Raw genomic sequence first — 20,017 nt, 5'->3', positions numbered from 1 at the left:
TATTATAGTCCTAGCCTTCACAGCCTCCTGCAGCAAGGAGTTCCACAGGTTGACTACACGCTGTATGAAGAACTTTCTTTTATTAGTTTTAAACCTGCTACCTATTAATTTCATTTGGTGCAATATTCCTGCATTCTCCCCTCCTTCCCCCTCCCCTGCCACGTTTTTAAACAACGGTCCGAAGGCCATTTGCTAAAATGCATGTTTATGTTTCTCAGGCTACGTTTAGACTACAAAGAAAAGAACTGCAATTTGCATATCTTTTTCCACTTTTCTTTCTTTCGCAGCTTCACGGCGCCAAATTTCGGAAAAACCTGCTCTTTCAAGCCATCCCTTCTTCCTCGTAAAACGAGGTTTACAGGGATGGTGAAAGAACGCGTCTGCTTTTCTGAATTTTTTTGGGGAAAAGCAGATGCATTCCTTGGACACAGCATTGCTTTTCTAGGATATCTCCGGTATCCTAGGAAATAGCTGCAGTCTAGAAATAGCCTTAGAGTTACATGCACAACTTAGGAATTTGCATGTGCAAGTCACAATGGAGGTTGAAATTTCCAACTCCGGTCAAAGCCAGTAGAAGCCAATCTTTGTAAGGGTGCAATTCCAGCCTCTTCTAAAAATCTGTTCCATAAAGTGAATGTTATGCACTGAACAGATACCTTTATCACTCACACCTCCACAGCGATATGGGAACAATATGCCCCCTCCCCCGCCCAGCAGCTAGGTGCAGTCTTTTCCTCTGAAACCAGGAAAACATTTTCACCTCCTTCGTGCAATATTATTCCATGTCTGTCATCTGCCCACCCATATTTCAGAGACTAGAGTACTTCCTGTGGATAGTGGCTAATTGACAAATTACACAATCCCTGACTTATTTATCCCAGTCATCAGCTGCTCTCCTTCACACTGACTCACTGTATGAAAATCAACAGCTTTCAAATGCCTGATAGTCAATCATTCTTTTGATGAGCACAAATTCACAACCAGTCTAGTATTCCTTGTATCTTACAAATACTGTAGCATGCAGCGTTTTGTATTTTAATAAGACATTTGGCGGGAAAATGTGCGTCTTGGCTCTAAGGGAGTCAAAACAGTATCTCTTTCACAATTGGTGTGCTGTTTTCCATCCTGAGAAGCAAAGTTCCAATGTTTGTCCAGCAAACAGCTCAAGAATAAATCTATTTCTGTAATTTGGGAGCCACATCATTTGTGGAAAAATAGATATTTAATCACACCCCTCTGGTAACAGGCACTGCCATGCTTACTTTCATTTCAGTATTTTTGATCAAAGGTTTTGTCTCTCAACCCCAAACCAACAAAAGCTGGTTGGGAATGTTTCAGCAAAATGTTGCTTGTTGAAAAATGCCAATTCGTCCCACCCTGGAACTTCTCAAAAAAGGCTTAGATTCAGTGAATCGTTCCACTAATGCTTCAGGCTAAAAATTTCTGCTTTGCCAAACTGCTTTGCCAAGCTTTGTGTTGGAAATGTAAGTAAAATTTGGGCTAAGACAGATTACAAGAAAAACTATCAAAATTTAAACACAACATTCCGTAATTATTGAAATGAAACATTTCAACTGACCTGAACTAAAAACATGGGATTTTTTGTTGTTGTTTTTGGTTCACTAATATCTCTGAGATTTTGACTTTGTCTCCATGAGACATAGGGGGAAAACAACTTCAGACTTCCAAATATTTGAGGGAGTGAAAAACCATTTCCCCACAAGGCTATTCATCGTTTTAAAGTTACAGACTAACACGGTTACCCCTCTGAGACCATTTCCTATCCAGTTCTAGAATAAACCGACTTACTCATCACACTCACAGACATCCTTGGTGTTACTCTGAATCTTCTTTTCTTTTTAATTTCCCTCCCCACTCCATGATTTTGTAACCTAGCATGTGGACTACGTTTCATCCATATGGCAGATTATTTTCTGACTTGTGACTTCTGCATAAAACCACATATGATTCAGAACAGCTTCTTTGAAAGGATTATTTTTATTACAGTAGTTTTATGTTACGTCAATTGCAGAAATAAAAAAAAAAGCTTCAAATCTTTTTTTTGGGGGATATTTTTAGACAGAAATAAAACTCTTAAATATACAAGATCCACTTGCAATAAAATGTGATTTATGTTTTGTTCCTTTTGAGAAAGCTGAGTAACACATGCACCCCTGACATCCATCGGGGGTAATCTCATTTGGCAAAATTACTCTCTAGCATAAGACAAGTCCACTGACTTCAATGAAGGCCCTTTGGGGTACATCTACACAGCAGCGTTATTTTGGAATAACTGCAGATATTTGGAAATAAAAAAGAACAAACTGTAAGCTGTTATTTTGAGAGGGAAGGAGGGCTATTTCAGAGGGAGGGATAGCTCAGTGGTTTGAGCATTGGCCTACTAAACTCAGGGTTGAAAGTTCAATCCTTGTAGAGACCATTTAGGGAGTTGGGGCAAAAATTTATCAGGGATGGTACTTAGTCCTGCTATAAAGGCAGGGGACTGGACTCAATGACCTTTCAAGGTCCCTTCCAGTTCTAGGAGATAGGCAATCTCCATTATAAAGAAATAATGGCAAGCAGAGGACTTCTTACTCTGATTCCTGTAACCTTCATTTCATGAGGAATAAGGGCAGTCAAAGGAAGAGTGCTCTTCCTTTGCCTTCCAGCTGCATAGACAGTGCCAAAAGCCAAATTAAGCTATTTCGACTTCAGCTATGCAATTAACATAACTCAAGTTGCATAGCTTAATTCGACTTTAGCCCTGCGGTTAAAGGGGAAAAGGTTACCTGGAATAAGGCCATTTCTCAACTGAAGTTTAATGGACTTGGATCCTTTTGCACTGACTCCAGTGAGGATTGTGCAGGATGTGAAATCAATTTGGTCTAAAACTGGATCCAATCCTGACAACATGCCGTGGGCGAGAATATATGTAGCAGAGAGCACGTACCTGACAACCGGAATGAATTTTTATTCAACTAAAAATCTCAATAGAAAGCGACAGCCTGGAACATTGGAAATAATGCTTTAATATAAAAATAACCTCCTATATTTAATAAAAAGGTGCCTCCGTTTCCCATTGAGCAAAATGACACTGACCTTCTTTGTAAAGTGCTTTGAAATCTACTAAGGAAAGGCACTAGAGAATAAGAATTGGGCATGAGTAGGTAGTCAGCAGATCTCACATCCTGACACTCCTATCTCAAGAAATGGGAAGGGTCTGGACATGATAGGGGTTGAGAACTACAGAGAACTACAGGTCTAACTACAGCCTCCAAAATGTCCACCCGGTGGAATTCTTTTGGGGCCTCTTCCTCTCCGAACCTCTGCTGTCTGCTTGGCATAGCAGACAGGACAGCGGCGGATGTACATGGACACCCTCCATCTGCATCATGTACAACAGAGCAGGGTCTGTCCAAAAACCGGCCTTACGTGTGGCACCTCATGAAAACTGCCTCTTTTTCAGAAGAGGGATGTTCAGCGACCACTACCACACCGCGAGGGCCCTGATTCAGCAACGCATCCGCAACGTAAGTGCTTCGCTGAATCAGGGCCAGTCGCTCTAGGAAAAGAGAGGAGGGCTCGGACAGGAGACAGTGACCCTACAATGCTCCCAATGAGTTCTGTGGGAGCAGGCCCCAAATGGAACACGAAGGCCGCTTCCCGGTTGGAACCGCGAGGCCGGCTCCTCTGGCCAGATAGCATCTCTAGCTTGTGAAATAGCTCTCCAGGACATTTAAGACTTTGTCGTCATTCATGCAGCTTTGCCGAGGGCGAGGGGGGATTATCACATAACTGGCTTGTGTGGCGTTTCTTCCTTGGCCTTATATGGAAAATGCCTATGAGTAGGGGTTGCGTAGACTGGTTGTGCACAGGGCTGCCGCAGGCTTGCGTAGGAAGAGGCACTTAAATACAAAGGTGCTGGGTGCTGTAGAAAACTCCTAAGGAGAAGGCAGGGGAAGCCTCCTTCTTTCTGAAGAACCAACCCCCTTCCCCCAGCACGGACGGGCAGCAGGCTGCACCCTAGTGGGTGCATCCAGCCTCAGAGGGTTGCATGCTCAGACGCATGTTCAGCTCCTTATGCTACCGGCACGCCTCAGTGGGGAATGGGCATCTGCAGTGGAATAGAGGCCAGCAGCCGGGTTGCAGGCCAAAGCCAAGCTCTTTGATCCAAGCGGTTGCATGTGGAAGGGCAGGGGGCGGCCTGCAGGGGGCGCTGAGTGCTCCAACCCAGGAGGTCTCTATTATCGTTCGCCCACTCGCTTTGGCCACAAGAGAGGAACCCAGCTGGATTTTTGCACCCCTCGCTGAAGGACACTTGGAAAACTGAGCGCCAAGAGGCAGGGCTGGGTTTGGTTTCCCTTCAACCTCCCCCAGTGAGATTGTAGTGATAAAAAGGCTCATGGCAACACAGACTTCGCAGACAAACCCACAAAGTCTTCTACAGACTTCCGTTTCAGTAGTCAGATAAAGGGCTAGTGAAGCCTCCAGGAAGCTAACAAGGCCTGGTGGGTTTGGCCACCACCCAACGAGCCGGAGCTATATTATTGACACTCCTGCCTCTCGCTGCTCCACTGCATCACTAGGTGTAGTGTTAAAGAAAACATTCAGCTCCCAGGGTTACAGCTTTTTAGCGTTTCGAATGCAGCACACGTCCTTAGTTCAGCATGAAAGTGCCTATCTAGTAGGAACAGAAATCCAGTTATTGAGGATCCTCTTGGATGTGCTGATAAATGTTTTAAAAACCACTCCCTTTAGGTGGGCTTCCCTCATGCTTTCTGGGAAAACCTGCAGCGTCCTGTCAACCCAACTGCAGCTCCATCCATTGTCCGGTAAATGTATTTATTTATTAACCTAAACGCACAGCTTCCTGTCGTGTTTACACTTCTGAGTTTGCTCGTTACCCTGAAGAGCCATTTCAGCATAATCTTCCAGCTGTCTTCGCTGAAAGCCACTAGGACTACGGCCCGCCAAGGTCAATCTGTTTATTGGATTTTGACTTTGCAGCAGGACTCGTCTCTTTGTTGTCTTGGGTCTTTAAGGACATCCGACAGCACAGCACAGAACGGATTGCCCTCAGAACTGAAGGTCTAAGGATCACGAAGACCCAAGGGTCAATAATTGGATTAATGGATAAGAACCTTAGCGCTAGCAAGTCCTTCTTGTAGTCATCAGCACCCTGCATAAATTTGTTCACATAGGCACGAATCTGTAAAAGACAAAGGGAAAATAAAATGCTAGATTGATCATAGGAGTATTTTGACGCATACGTATAAAACGCCGTCCTTTGAGTTTTTAAGCATGTTCAAAGGAACTTTTATATTCACAACAGATGTTTGGCTTTCACTGTTTTAAGGGAATTTCATTCTAATGAGATACCAAAGAGATGGATCTAAAGACAAGAGCCGAGTGGGAGAGTGATTATGTGTCCCATTAATATTTTCAAGAGATCAAAATTTTTCTCCTGTCTTGATTTGGGATGAAAAGTCAACATCTTGAAAACATCCATGAACTAAGAAATGAACTTTTTTCCCATTTCAGGTAAATCAAAAAGTTGATTTAAAAAAGTTGCCCTTTTTACTAATTAGTGTAAATGTCAAAAGGAAAATCATTTTGAACTGAACCCCCCTACCACCACTTTTTTTAAAATTTAGAATGTATCAAAATAACACTGAATTTCAAAACTATTTTTTCCGTCAACACTTGTTTCAAGTCAGGAAATCCATCAAACTTGACCCTGTTTTACGAACAGTTTAGGGCTCAACACATTTGATTTTTTTTCATAAAAAAAAAATCACAAAATTCCTAACTCTACTAAAAACTGACATTCACTTTTTATCCACAGGGCAGGCATAACATGAGCAGACTCAGGCAAGGCAAGCTTCTCTCCAATATAGAGAGGTGATCAGGAATTTTCTGACACATTTTTCCATTGCAAAATGCAGATTCGTTAAAAGAGAAACCCTTCCACAAAAACACATCAGTTTAATTGGGGCAAAGGGAGGAGAAACTTTTTGACAGAAACGAAGCATTCCACGTCAACACTTGCAGAACAGAATGTTTCAGTTGTTTCAAAACTACTTTTTATTTCAAAATGTCTTTATCCAAATTAGAACAAAATGTTTTGATCAGAATTTTTTCCCCAGAGTTTCATTTCGGAGGAAATTAGGTGTGTTTTTTTAAAATTTTGTTCCAGAAAAAATAACTCAAAGAATCTTCTGGGAAATGGAAAATTCTGTTCCCGACCAGCTCAACCAACGTGCCTGTTACTTAGAGCCATCTGATGTAGGGCTTTGTCATAGTCGTACGTGTTATCTATCCCTCAGGCAGTGAGCAGTATAGAATCACAGAATTGTAGGACTGGAAGGCAGGCCTGACAGGCCTGTCCTCTGCCCTCACGGCAGGACTAAGCATTATTGAGACCATCCCTCACAAGAGTTTGTCTGACCGGCTCTTAAAAACCTCCACCTCTCAAGGCAATTTATTATTCCAGTGCTCAACCACCCTGACAGATAGGAAATTTTTCCTAATGTCCCACCTGAACTGACCGTGGTGCAATTAAAGCCCATTGCTTCTTGTCCTATCCTCAGAGGTTAAGGAGAACAATTTTTTCTCCCTCCCCCTTTTATATATTTGAAAACTGTCATTGTGCCCTCCTCTCCTTCTTAAGTCTTCTCTTTTCCAGACTTAAAAAACCCAATGTTTTCAATCTTCCCTCTGAGGTCATGTTTTCTAGACCCTTTCTCCAGTTTCTCCATATCGCTTTGAATTTTAACCTTACCTTCCAAAGCACTTGCAACCCCAGTTTGGTGTGGTCCACACTCTTTCTCTATGTACTCTCTATTAGGGATGTTAAATTTAGATTATTTGGCGAATCGATTAGTCAATAAGGGTGCCTCTGCCTCTGAAGTGTAGCAACAGCCTGTGCTCCCCGTGGCGTTTCAAAGCGGCAACGCCGCATGGAGCCTGGGGTCAGCAGGAGAGTCCCCAGCTGACCCCGGGCTGCACGCGGCGTTTCAAAGCGGCAGTGCCAGGTGGAGCCCAGGGTCTGGCCCCGGGCTCCACGCAGCTCTACTGCTTTGAAGCACCCCCTCCCGTATTCCCCGCTTGCTGCTTCTTTCTGATAGAGGAGCAAGGGGGGAGCAACTAGTCGACTAGTGTGTCGACTATCCTATAAGTTTTTGCTTATTGGATAGTCGACTAGTCATTCACATCCCTACTCTCTATGCCAGGCAAAGCCACCCCCGCGCCCCCTGAACATGGCCCATGGCTCCTGGCTCTCCTGGGAAGGGGAGCCGTCTGTATCAAAATGGCGGATCCAATATGGCAGCTGCTGAGGCCAAAAAGCCTTCTTAAAGGATCCAGTCTTTCTTTTTTCCCCCCCCCTATAACTTTTGCCTTGGCTCTTCGTGCTGGATTCAGCTGGATCTTGTCTCTTCGGAACAGATTGGTCACCCCCGCTCTATGCCATTATCTAAATCACTGATCAAGGTACTGAACAGCATTGGAGCTAGGACTAATCCCAAACCTTTATTTGAAAAATGCTTGCTGAAGGCATTTCCTGACCATCATTAGCACACAGAAGCCCTGCAGGGATCCAAACGGCAGGCTGTCCCGATCCGTAGAGCCTGCCTGCAAATCTGTGGATACCTGCCGCTCATTTTTGTGGATACAGATACACAATTTTGGTATCTGCGCAGGGCTGTAGTGAGCAGCTGCTGCAGCCTGTTCCGTCCCACAGCTTCCCACGTGGAAATAAACAGTCTAAAGAGAAGCCCGTTTCCCCATGTCTGTGTATTTACATTGAACGGATTTGCATGTACTTCAGTGAATCCCACTGCAGACCAATTGCCCCGAAACAGGAAATAAACATCCCGCTCTGTTTTGAGATGCCATGAACATCACATGTGGCACAGGCAACATCCCCTCTGCAACAGGCCTTGTTTTAGCAATGGCATTTTGCAACTCAGTCTTGCCTTCCCCACAACCGTTCTCAGCATTTTACAAAACGAGGTAGAGATTACCCGGGTTGCACCTTGGCTCCCCAGCTGCACAGAGATGACGAAATTTGCTCAGGGTCACAGAATGACTCAGCCACACAGCTGGCCACAGAAAGTCCCAGCTGTCCTGTAATAGAGATCTATTTGCCAGAGCCTGCGGCTTGTTTTTTGGTAGATCTCTGACACGCAAGGCATAAAAGGGTAATTTAAAGACAGAACTTCAATCCTTCATCTTTGCATGTTGCCATTTGGAAGGGATTCATGTCTTTTGGCTTTACGTCCATCAACAGGAGATAAGAACATAAGAAAGGCCATGCTGGGTCAGATGAAAGGGCCATCTAGCCCATAGCTTGTCCTCTGACAGCAGCAAATACCAGGTGCCCCAGAGTGAATGAACAGAACAGGTAATCATCAACTGATCCCACCGTCACCCATTCTCAGCTTCTGACAGAGGCTAGGGACACCATTCCTACCCATCCTGGCTAATCGCCATTGATGGACCTAATCTCCATGAATCTATCTAGCTCTTTTTTGAACCCTGTTAAAATTCCGGTCTTCACAACATCCTCTGGCAAGGAGTTCCACAGGTTGACTGTGTGCTACATGAAGAAATACTTCCTTTGGTTTGTTTTAAACCTGCTACCTCCTAATTTCATTTGGTGACCCTTAGTTCTTGTGTTAGGGAGCAATTAAATAATTTTTCCTTGTCTACTTTCTCCACACCAGTTATAATTGTAGAGATCCCCCTTAGTCCCCTCTTTTCTAAGATGAAAAGACACAGTCTTTTTAATCCCTCTTCATATGGCAGCTGTTCCAAACCCCTAGTCATTTTCGTTGCCCTTTCCTGAAGTTTTTCCAATGCCAAGATATCTTTTTTGAGATGAGGCAGTATTCAAGATGTATGCAGTATTGAAGATGTGGGCGTACCATGGATTTAAAGAGGGGCAATAAGATATTTTCTGTCTAATTCTCTATCCCCCACCGAGATTTCACCTCTGATTAAGGGGGAGTTCTTTTAACACTTCGGTCATGTTCTAAGGTAAGGTTTTTAAATGCATATTTCTTGGGCTACAGGTCACAGGGTGCAGTGTTACACATGATAACATGAGCAATGCACTGGTAAATGTGGTACTGCACGCTCTTGGAGATGCCAGCTAATCCCTCACAGCAGCGCTGAATTTGTCATTGGACTAAACCACTTTATCACGACAATCCATTCACAGGGATTTATGCTAACACAGGACATTCCCTACATTTTACTTCCCTCAAAATGTGAAGTTGCTAAAAGAGAAATGAGCGAAGATGCCAAAGTAAAGATGGAGGAAGATGCCCAGCCTGCCCTCAAAGTCCCAAAAAATGTTTCAATACTAGGCTTAGGCAACTACCTGAGGAGCCTGTTTTCTTATATACACACTCACACACACATGGAACGGACTGGCTGGCTTTGGTATTTAAAGAAACTGACAAGTATGACTTGTCCTCTCCAAAACATCTCTTCCAGTCGCCGTCCCTGCCAGATGTGGTGCATGCGAAACCACAAAAATGAAGCCTTCAGTGAGCTTAGGAGCTAGGCCTGAGCTGAGTGTAGCAGGAGACCTAATTTGTCCAACATGCAATTAAATCAATAGATGCTTCAGGGACCATTTAATAACATAGCCAGTCTATGCTGGCCCTGGTACGCCCACATCTCGAATACTGTGTACAGATGTGGTCTCCTCACCTCAAAAAAATATATTTTGGCCTTGGAAAGGGTTCAGAAAAGGGCAACTAAAATGATTAGGGATTTGGAACAGGTCCCATATGAAGAGAGGTTAAAACGATGGGGACTTTTCAGTTTAGAAAAGAGGAGACTGAGGGGGGATATGATAGAGGTCTATAAAATCATGAGTGGTGTGGAGAGGGCGAATAAAGAAAAGTCATTTATTAGTTCTCATAATTAAAGAACTAGAGGACACCAAATGAAGTTAATGGGTAGCAGGTTAAAAACAAATAAAAGAAAGTTCTTCTTCACACAGCGTGTAGTCAGCCTGTGGAACTCCTTGCCAGAGGAGGCTGTGAAGGCTAGGACTATAACAGAGTTTAAAGAGAAGCTAGATAATTTCATGGAGGTTAGGTCCATAAAAGGCTATTAGCCAGGGGATAGAATTGGTGTCTCTGGCCTCTGTTTGTCAGAGGCTGGAGAGGGATGGCAGGAGGCAAATCGCTTGATCATTGTCTTCGGTCCACCCTCTCTGGGGCACCTGGTGCTGGCCACTGTCGGCAGACAAGCTACTGGGCTAGATGGACCTTTGGTCTGACCCAGTACAGCTGTTCTTATGTTCCACGAAGAGTAACAGTAGTTCTAATTAGAAAGCCTAATTCGAACTACCTACTCAGTGCCGCGTGTAGCCGCGGGCACGGAGTCCGCACTAACGGGGATTTAAAAACGGCGGCACCCGGCAAGATGCAAATGAAGCCCAGGATATTTATATCCCGGGCTCCATTTGCAACTTTGAATGCCTACATTAACCACCCTAGTTTGAACTAGGGTGGTAGTGTAGACATACCCTGGGTCTGTAACTGGAAACACTTTTAAAAACCACAAATAGTCTTGCAGCACCTTAGAGACTAACAAAGGATGCAGATGGCCGGCCCGCAAGAACCTTCCTCGCCAAAAGAGACTCATTGCAAATGCACACCTCCAATCACACCTGCGAGGAGCACACCAGCAGTTGCGTCTCATGTCTACACATGACCAACCAGATGGAGAAAAGTACCATTAGGAGTAGAGTGAAAGACCCTTAAACAAACATAAGGCTCGTCAATTGGTAATGGAGCAGCTCTGATGATTACAAGTCTGAAACCACAGGAAGAACAACAGTTTGCTAGAGGTAATTACATTTCCTTTATCACGCTCTTGAAATCCAACCATAATGGTGCATTTGACCAGAGCTTAATTTGTACCTTGGGCCTTTCAGTTCTCCAAGTGCTAATGAAAGGTAATGCCAATCTATCTCTGGGAATGGAAAATTAGCATTGGCTGTGTTCCCAACCTGGACAAGGAAAAAAGAACTGAAAAACAGAAGAAAAAAATCCCCTAAACGGTCTGCTTCCTCCAAAGTGGGAAGAATCAAACTATCTGAATATTGCAGACTAATCAAGGGTTGAGTCACACAGCAGCTCTGAAGGGATCCTATCACCATTAGCCTGACTTTCTCTTGTCATTCAATGTAGATAGGATCCCTTATCTTCACTGAATGACAAGAGAAAGTCAGGCTAATGGTGACAGTTCTGTACTTGTGTCACATGGGTGATGTTTACAAGAAGCCGCATTCCAGCAGCTAGAAACCAAGTCACACGGCTTGGCTTGTATTTTCAAATCGGTCACAACAGCCAGTGGTGAATCCTTCAGGGGAAAGCATATAAACCAGGGGTGGGGCACCTACACCTGAAGGCCGGATGCAGCCCGGGGCTTGCCTGGATCCTGCCCGAGTCTCGGGGCTCCCGACCCCAGCCCTGAAAAGCCCATGCTGGTTCTTCAGTCCCCCCATTTGTTTCTCAAGTCACCTGTGTGTGGCCCTGACTGATTTTTCTGTGGGCCAGGGGCCCCCAACCCAGAAAAGGTTCCCCATACCTCATATAAACCCTTATAAATGCACCCCGTTATACAGTAGTGTACCTCATGGGGATTGCTTCCTGACCCTCTCTCTTTCTGCCATGAAGCATGCGGATTGAAAGTCCTAAATGCATCCAGGTAATCTAATTGCAGACACTACTTGTATTCCTTGCTATGCAAAATCTTTCTTTGTGTGGTACAAAACACTTAAAGAAATAACCCTCACCTTGCCTCGTTTTCCCTACTTGTTAAAGAAGCAAAACACGCCCCCTTAATAAGCATTTTCACACCTTCCAGTGAAAAGTCAACTAGTGTTCAACATTCTTATGAACGGTAAGCGTGTCGCACATATTCTCGGAGCCCTATCTTTGTTTACGGACACAATATTGCGGTCCGGGCCCAGGAATGCGCACAGCTGAACTTGCAAGCCAGCACTTTCACCTAGCAATCAACACGTGTCCAGGTGGGGACGTGCAGAAGCTGCGGGACGTCCTTTCCCCTCACCGATGGGAGCCTGGCTCAGTGGGCAAAACCATCTCCTGGTTTACACTAGTCCCACGGCACGGAGGCATGTGTGCTCCCCCACACCCCAGCAACCCGCGTCTGCCCAACCCCAGGGATTGTGTGTCCCCCTACAGCCATCTAGCGGCATTTACACACAGCACCTCAGCACGTTAGCGGACCCGGGTCCTGTACGCTGCAGCTGTGGAGCCCTACGGCCCATGCAAACGCACTATGTCAGTGGCTTTCAGACGACGGGTCGTGACTGGGTGGGGGACTGTCGGGCGCCGGGGCTCGTTGCTGCAGGGGGATCAGGTGAGCAGTGGTCCGGCTTGGATGGTTGGCCAGTCCATGGGCTGGTCACCGAGACACACTGAGCTAGTTTGACCCTTTAGGTCTCAGACCCCCCTAGCACACGTGCACTAAAGCCAAGCTCCCTGCCTGTCCTGCACTGCAGACCGCACTGCACTCCAGAAGCAGCCGGCAGCAGGCCTGGCTCCTAGGTGGGGGGAGGGAGCGCACGGGACTCCACGCACTGCCCCCACTCTGACCACTCGCTCCGCTCTCCCGTTGGCTGGGAACCGCTGCCGGCTGCTTCTGGGGCGCAGCCTGGTCTGCGGTGCCAGGAGAGGCAGGAGGCTGCCTCAGCGCCCCTGCTGCCCGGGAGCTGCTCAAGGTAAACCCCTCCTGCCCCAGCCCTGCCCCCCCAAAGCCGGAGCCCCCTCCTACCGCCCAAAGCTCTTCTCAGCCCCACCCTGGAGACCCCATTCTAGTCACATGATGTTGGGTCGTGGCATCGACCATTTTCTTCAACTGGAACAAGGGGGAAAAAGTCTGACCCCCCTGGCCTGTGTTGCCTCCCTGGCACCAACCCTTCCACCTGGCTGCTGCCCTTGAAACAGCACCGCTCAGTGCAGGTGAAACCTCAGCTCCATGCAGGGGCCTGCATGTGGATCCAGGCGTCCTTGATCAAGCACCTGTGGCTCTAATGCCCTGGGAAGCCCTGTCCCTGTAGCATCTCTGCTCCCAGAAAGCGGGTTTGTCCTCAGGAGTCGCTGGAGAGCTCGGAAAACGCTAGCCCCATTTCACAGGGGAGAAAACAGAGGCACCGAGCCATTCAGGTGACATCTGCCCTGCGATCGAAAGCCCCCGGCACTGAGTCTCAGAGCACCGCTCAGTTTGCTGGGATTAGCTGGGCTGGGACTCGGAGACCCAGCCCCCTTTGTGGGCTCTCAGAGTGTGGGAGCGTCAGCCCACATGGCTCCACCACAACCGGATAGCCCTGGAGCCAGGCCAGCCGAGCGGGGCCAGCCGCAAGTCTTTTATTGCAGCGTAGACGTAACCAAAGAGATCTGGCTAGGGAAGCGGTGGCTGAGACAGGAACAGAGCAAGGATCTGGCGTTTCACTCGGTCGCATGCCTGAATCTCCTAACTCAAGAGGCTGCCTGGCTCTTCCATCTGGCTTCTCTTTAATGTAGGGACCAAGCATATTGTGGTGGTAGCGTCCGAATGGAAGCCCTGAAAAGATTCGCCGCATCCCACACCATCTAGTGCAGCGTTCTCACCCCTTTGGATCCAGGGACCAGCGCCAGTCCATAGGCTAGTCACTGAGACACACTGACGTGGTCTGACCCCTTGTGTCTCACAGACCCCCTGGCACGTGCACTAAAACCAACAATCCAAGCCGGAGCAGGGAATTCACAGCTCAGAGGAGACGACACCAGCGGGTTTCAAACTTTTTTTCTCATGACCCAGTTGAAGAAAATTGTTGGTGCTGCGACCCAACATCGTTTGACTGGAGTGTGGGCGCCGGGGTGGGGCTAAGGGTGAGAGCTTTGGGCTGGAGGAGGGGGCTCTGGCGAGGGGGGTGGGGCAGAGCAGGAGCAGGAGGGGCTGACCTCGAGCAGCTCCCGGTCAGCGGTGCAGTGGGGGGGGCTAAGGCAGCTTCCTGCCTCTCCTGGCCCCGCAGATCAGGCTGCGCCCCAGGAACAGCCAGTTCATAGAATCATAGAATAATAGGACTGGAAGGGACCTCGAGAGGTCATCGAGTCCAGCCCCCCGCCCTCAAGGCAGGACCAAGCTCCGTCTACACCATCCCTGACAGATGTCTATCTAACCTGTTCTTAAATATCTCCAGAGAGGGAGATTCCACCACCTCCCTTGGCAATTTATTCCAATATTTGACCACCCTGACAGTTAGGAATTTTTTCCTAATGTCCAATCTAAACCTCCCCTGCTGCACTTTAAGCCCATTACTCCTTGTCCTGGCCTCAGAAACCAAGAGGAACAAATTTTCTCCTTCCTCCTTGTGACACCCTTTTAGATATTTGAAAACCGCTATCATGTCCCCCCTTAATCTTCTTTTTTCCAAACTAAACAAGCCCAGTTCATGAAGCCTGGCTTCATAGGTCATGTTCTCTAGACCTTTAATAATTCTTGTCGCTCTTCTCTGTACCCTTTCCAATTTCTCCACGTCTTTCTTGAAATGTGGCGCCCAGAACTGGACACAGTACTCCAGCTGAGGCCTAACTAGTGCAGAGTAGAGCGGCAGAATGACTTCACGAGTTTTGCTTACAACACACCTGTTGATACAACCTAGAATCATATTTGCTTTTTTTTGCAACAGCATCACACTGTTGACTCATATTCAACTTGTGGTCCACTATGACCCCTAGATCCCTTTCCGCCATGCTCCTTCCTAGACAGTCGCTTCCCATCTTGTATGTATGGAACTGATTGTTCCTTCCTAAGTGGAGCACTTTGCATTTCTCTTTATTAAACCTCATCCTGTTTACCTCTGACCATTTCTCTAACTTGCTAAGGTCATTTTGAATTATGTCCCTGTCTTCCAAAGAAGTCGCAACCCCACCCAGTTTGGTATCATCTGCAAACTTAATAAGCGTACTCTCTATCCCAATATCTACATCATTGATGAAGATATTGAACAGTACGGGTCCCAAAACAGACCCTTGCGGAACTCCACTTGTTATCCCTTTCCAGCAGGATTTAGCACCGTTAACAACAACTCTCTGACTACGATTATCCAGCCAATTATGCACCCACCTTATCGTGGCCCTATCTAAGTTATATTTGCCTAGTTTATCAATAAGAATATCATGCGAGACCGTATCAAATGCCTTACTAAAGTCTAGGTATATGACATCCACCGCTTCTCCCTTATCCACAAGGCTCGTTATCCTATCAAAGAAAGCTATCAGATTAGTTTGGCATGACTTGTTCTTCACAAACCCATGCTGGCTATTCCCTATCACTTTATTACCGTCCAAGTGTTTGCATATGATTTCCTTAATTACCTGCTCCATTATCTTCACTGGGACAAACTGACCGGTCTGTACTTTCCTGGGTTGTTCTTATTCCCCTTTTTATAGATGGGCACAATATTTGCCCTTTTCCAGTCTTCTGGTATCTCCCCTGTCTGCCATGATTTTTCAAAGATCATAGCTAAAGGCTCAGATACCTCCTCTATCAGCTCCTTGAGTATCCTGGGATGCATTTCATCAGGACCTGGTGACTTGCTGACATCTAACTTTCCTAAGTGATTTTTAACTTGTTCTTTGTGTATCCTATCTTCTAAACTTACCCTCTCTCTGCTTGTATTCACTACGTTAGGCACACCTCCAGACTTCTCGGTGAAGACCGAAACAAAGAAATCATTGAGCATCTCCGCCATTTCCAAGTTTCCTGTTACTGCTTCTCCCTCCTCACTAAGCAGTGGGCCTACCCTGTCTTTGGTCTTCCTCTTGCTTTTAATGTATTTATAAAAGGTCTTCTTGTTTCCCTTTATGCCTGTAGCTAGTTTGATCTCATTTTGTGCCTTTGCCTTTCTAATCTTGCCCTTGCATTCCCGTGTTGCTTGCCTATATTCATCCTTTGTTATTTGTCCTAGTTTCCATTTTTTATATGACTCCTTTTTTATTTTGAGATCGTGCAAGATCTCCTTGTTAAGCCAAGCTGGTCTTTTGCCATATTTTCTATCTTTCCTACACAGCGGAATTGTTTGCTTTTGGGCCCTTAACAACGTCCCTTTGAAATACTTCCAACTCTCCTCAGTTGTTTTTCCCTTCAGTCTTGCTTCCCATGGGACCTTACCTACAAGTTCTCTGAGCTTATCAAAATCTGCCTTCCTGAAATCCATTACCTCAATTGTGCTGGTCTCCCTTCTACCTTTCCTTAAGAGCATGAACTCTATTATTTCATGATCACTGTCCCCTATACTGTCTTCCACTTTCAAGTTCTCAACTAGTTCCTCCCTATTTGTTAAAACCAAATCCAGAACAGCTTCTCCTCTGGTAGCTTTTTCAACCTTCTGAAACAGAAAGTTGTCTCCAATGCAGTCCAGAAACGTACTGGATGGCCTGTGCCCCGCTGTGTTAGTTTCCCAACATATGGGCAGGAGGAGCTAGTGGTGGGAGCAGGGGCAGTGCACAGAGCCCTGTGAGCTCTCTCCTCACCCCCACCTAGTCCCCAGGCCTGTTGCCGGCTGCTTCTGGGGTGCAGCGCAGTCTGTGGTACCAGGACAGGCAGGTCGCTGCCTTAACGCCCCCACTACTCACCTGACCCCCCTGCAGCAACGAGACCCAGCACCCGATATTCCACCACCCAGCGCTGGGTCATGACCCGTACTTTGAAAACCGCTGCCCTAGACTATTATGTGCCTGGGGCAGAGAACAGGAGGAATGGGGGCAAGAGATCCCCATGAGAAAAGGGATTAGCAAGGGGGCTGGGGAACAAGGCCAGGTGCTTGAGGTCCCCAAAGACCAGGATTAATAAGGGGACCAGAGAACAAGGCAGCCCCCCCAGCCCAAGGCCTGAGATGACCAAGGGGGCAGGGAACAAGACCAGATGATGGAGACCCCCAAGGCCTGGGATGGGGGCACAGAACAAGGCCACGTGCCAGAGTCCCCCCACCCCCCAGGACCGAGATGACCAAGGGGACAGGGGACAAGGCCACGTGCCAGAGTCCCCCTGCCCCCCAGGACCGAGATGACCAAGGGGGCAGGGGACAAGGCCATGTGCCAGTCCCCCCACCCCCCAGGACCGAGATGACCAAGGGGACACGCTGGAGACTCCCGGGGGGGAGCCGGCTGGCCAGGCCCCGGCACTCACCGTGAAGGGCAGGGAGCAGACCATGAAGGTGATGGTCATGATGGCCAGCAGGATGAGGTGATCCACCTCCTCGGCCACGGAGACCCGGCGGCGCCCGGCGGGCTGCTCCAGCGAGGCCAGGCGACGCGAGGCGTGCCCGCGGCGGTGCATGGCCACCAGCGTGCCGCAGACGCTGAGGTTGCAGAGCAGCACGGCCAGGATGAGCAGCAGCAGCAGGGTGGCGTAGAGCAGCGGGTAGGTGGCGTCCCAGGCGCCCGGCTCGCCGCCCATGCGGCTGAAGCACCAGGTGCCCGGGCAGTACTGCACGTAGCGCCCGAAGCCCAGCAGCGGCAGGGCGCAGAGGGCGGCGGCGAAGGCGCAGAGGGCGGCCAGGGCCAGCAGGGCCGAGCGGCGGCCCACGCAGCGCTCGTAGAGGTAGGGCTGGCCCAGCGCCAGGCAGCGCTCCAGGGCCATGGCGCACAGCACCAGCATGGTGGCCAGGCCGAAGAAGCCCATGGAGAAGGCGAAGTAGTGGCACAGCCGCTTGCCATCGGCCAGCGCCACCAGCGTGAGGTTGCGGCTGTAGGAGGCCAGCACCACCGGGCTGACCAGGCAGGTGCCCAGCAGGTCGGTGAGCACCAGCACGGTCACCAGCACGTGGAAGAGGGAGAGGGGCCGGGCGCGCCGTCCCAGCCGGCGCCGGGCCAGCAGCGCCAGCGCCAGCAGGTTGCCCAGCAGCCCCGCCGCGAACATGACGGCGCTGATGGCCGGGCTCTGCGCCTCGGCCGGCAGGTGCTGCTGGTTCTCGCAGTTCGGCGCCGCGCTCATGGTGCCGCGCTGTGCCGGCAGACGGGCGCGCCTCGCCGGGCTCCCCCTGAGCGCAGCCCGGGCGCGCTCCTCCCTCGCCGGCTGCGCCCTGGCCGGACCCGCCCCCTGGCGCGGCTCGGGGGCCCTCCCCCTCCGGCCCGCAGCTCTGTCCTCCCTCCCCAGCAGCCGGGGGCTCCGGGCCCCTCCTGGCGCACCCCCTGCCTCAGCTGGGCAGCCCCGCCACAGCCCCTGCGCGCTTCTCCCTCCGGGCTCCTCCTGGCGCACCCCCTGCCTCAGCTGGGCAGCCCCGCCACGGCCCCTGCGCGCCTCTCCTTCCGGGCTCCTCCTGGCGCACCCCCTGCCTCAGCTGGGCAGCCCCGCCACGGCCCCTGCGCGCTTCTCCCTCCGGGCTCCTCCTGGCGCACCCCCTGCCCCAGCTGGGCAGCCCCGCCACGGCCCCTGCGCGCTTCTCCCTCCGGGCTCCTCCTGGCGCACCCCCTGCCTCAGCTGGGCAGCCCCGCCACGGCCCCTGCGCGCTTCTCCCTCCGGGCTCCTCCTGGCGCACCCCCTGCCTCAGCTGGGCAGCCCCGCCACGGCCCCTGCGCGCTTCTCCCTCCGGGCTCCTCCTGGCGCACCCCCTGCCCCAGCTGGGGAGCCCCGCCACGGCCCCTGCGCGCTTCTCCCTCCGGGCTCCTCCTGGCGCACCCCCTGCCTCAGCTGGGGAGCCCCGCCACGGCCCCTGCGCGCTTCTCCCTCCGGGCTCCTCCTGGCGCACCCCCTGCCCCAGCTGGGCAGCCCCGCCACGGCCCCTGCGCGCTTCTCCCTCCGGGCTCCTCCTGGCGCACCCCCTGCCTCAGCTGGGCAGCCCCGCCACGGCCCCTGCGCGCTTCTCCCTCCGGGCTCCTCCTGGCGCACCCCCTGCCTCAGCTGGGCAGCCCCGCCACGGCCCCTGCGCGCTTCTCCCTCCGGGCTCCTCCTGGCGCACCCCCTGCCCCAGCTGGGGAGCCCCGCCACGGCCCCTGCGCGCTTCTCCCTCCGGGCTCCTCCTGGCGCACCCCCTGCCTCAGCTGGGCAGCCCCGCCACGGCCCCTGCGCGCTTCTCCCTCCGGGCTCCTCCTGGCGCACCCCCTGCCCCAGCTGGGGAGCCGCGCCACGGCCCCTGCGCGCTTCTCCCTCCGGGCTCCTCCTGGCGCACCCCCTGCCCCAGCTGGGGAGCCCCGCCACGGCCCCTGCGCGCTTCTCCCTCCGGGCTCCTCCTGGCGCACCCCCTGCCCCAGCTGGGGAGCCCCGCCACGGCCCCTGCGCGCTTCTCCCTCCGGGCTCCTCCTGGCGCACCCCCTGCCTCAGCTGGGCAGCCCCGCCACGGCCCCTGCGCGCTTCTCCCTTCGGGCTCCTCCTGGCGCACCCCCTGCCCCAGCTGGGCAGCCCCGCCACGGCCCCTGCGCGCTTCTCCCTTCGGGCTCCTCCTGGCGCACCCCCTGCCTCAGCTGGGCAGCCCCGCCACGGCCCCTGCGCGCTTCTCCCTCCGGGCTCCTCCTGGCGCACCCCCTGCCCCAGCTGGGGAGCCCCGCCACGGCCCCTGCGCGCTTCTCCCTCCGGGCCCCTCCTGGCGCACCCCCTGCCCCAGCTGGGGAGCCCCGCCACGGCCCCTGCGCGCTTCTCCCTCCGGGCTCCTCCTGGCGCACCCCCAGCCAGGCAGAAGCGCGGACACGCACGACTCGTGGGGAGAGACGGGCACTGAGACCAGGCTGCCCTTGTCTAGCGCAGCTCGCTGCTTCCCCAGCTCCGCTCCCGCGCCCTGCAAGGGTTTGGGGGTGCGCTGCTCTTGTCTGTACCAGCCGGGACCGGCCGTGCTGTCTGGGTTCCCACCCAGTGCTTTGCAAAGGGCGCATCCACCCCTGCTAGCGCTCACAGGTTTCACTCCGGAAAGATTGGGGGGGAGGGGCAGCCTGAAGAAAGAGCTATCACTATGTTATTGTTATGAAATTAATTTTTACTTTGGGTTTCC

The 20,017-nt window shown here is 50.9% G+C and overlaps 1 protein-coding gene across 1 annotated transcript; it reads right to left on the bottom strand.

The window, feature by feature from the left end:
• Positions 1-1,979: 1,979 nt before the first annotated feature.
• On the bottom strand, positions 1,980-18,247 carry PTGER2 (prostaglandin E receptor 2). Its single transcript, XM_075926199.1, has 2 exons — positions 17,224-18,247; positions 1,980-5,209 (listed from the first exon to the last, which is right to left on the bottom strand). Exons 1-2 carry the CDS (start codon positions 18,028-18,030, stop codon positions 4,961-4,963), a joined length of 1,056 nt encoding a protein of 351 aa, XP_075782314.1. The 5' UTR covers positions 18,031-18,247; the 3' UTR covers positions 1,980-4,960.
• Positions 18,248-20,017: the final 1,770 nt, after the last annotated feature.

Source organism: Pelodiscus sinensis, chromosome 4, assembly GCF_049634645.1.
Source record: "Pelodiscus sinensis isolate JC-2024 chromosome 4, ASM4963464v1, whole genome shotgun sequence".
Lineage (NCBI taxonomy): Eukaryota > Metazoa > Chordata > Testudines > Trionychidae > Pelodiscus > Pelodiscus sinensis.
This window is presented reverse-complemented; position numbering and strand designations above follow the sequence as displayed.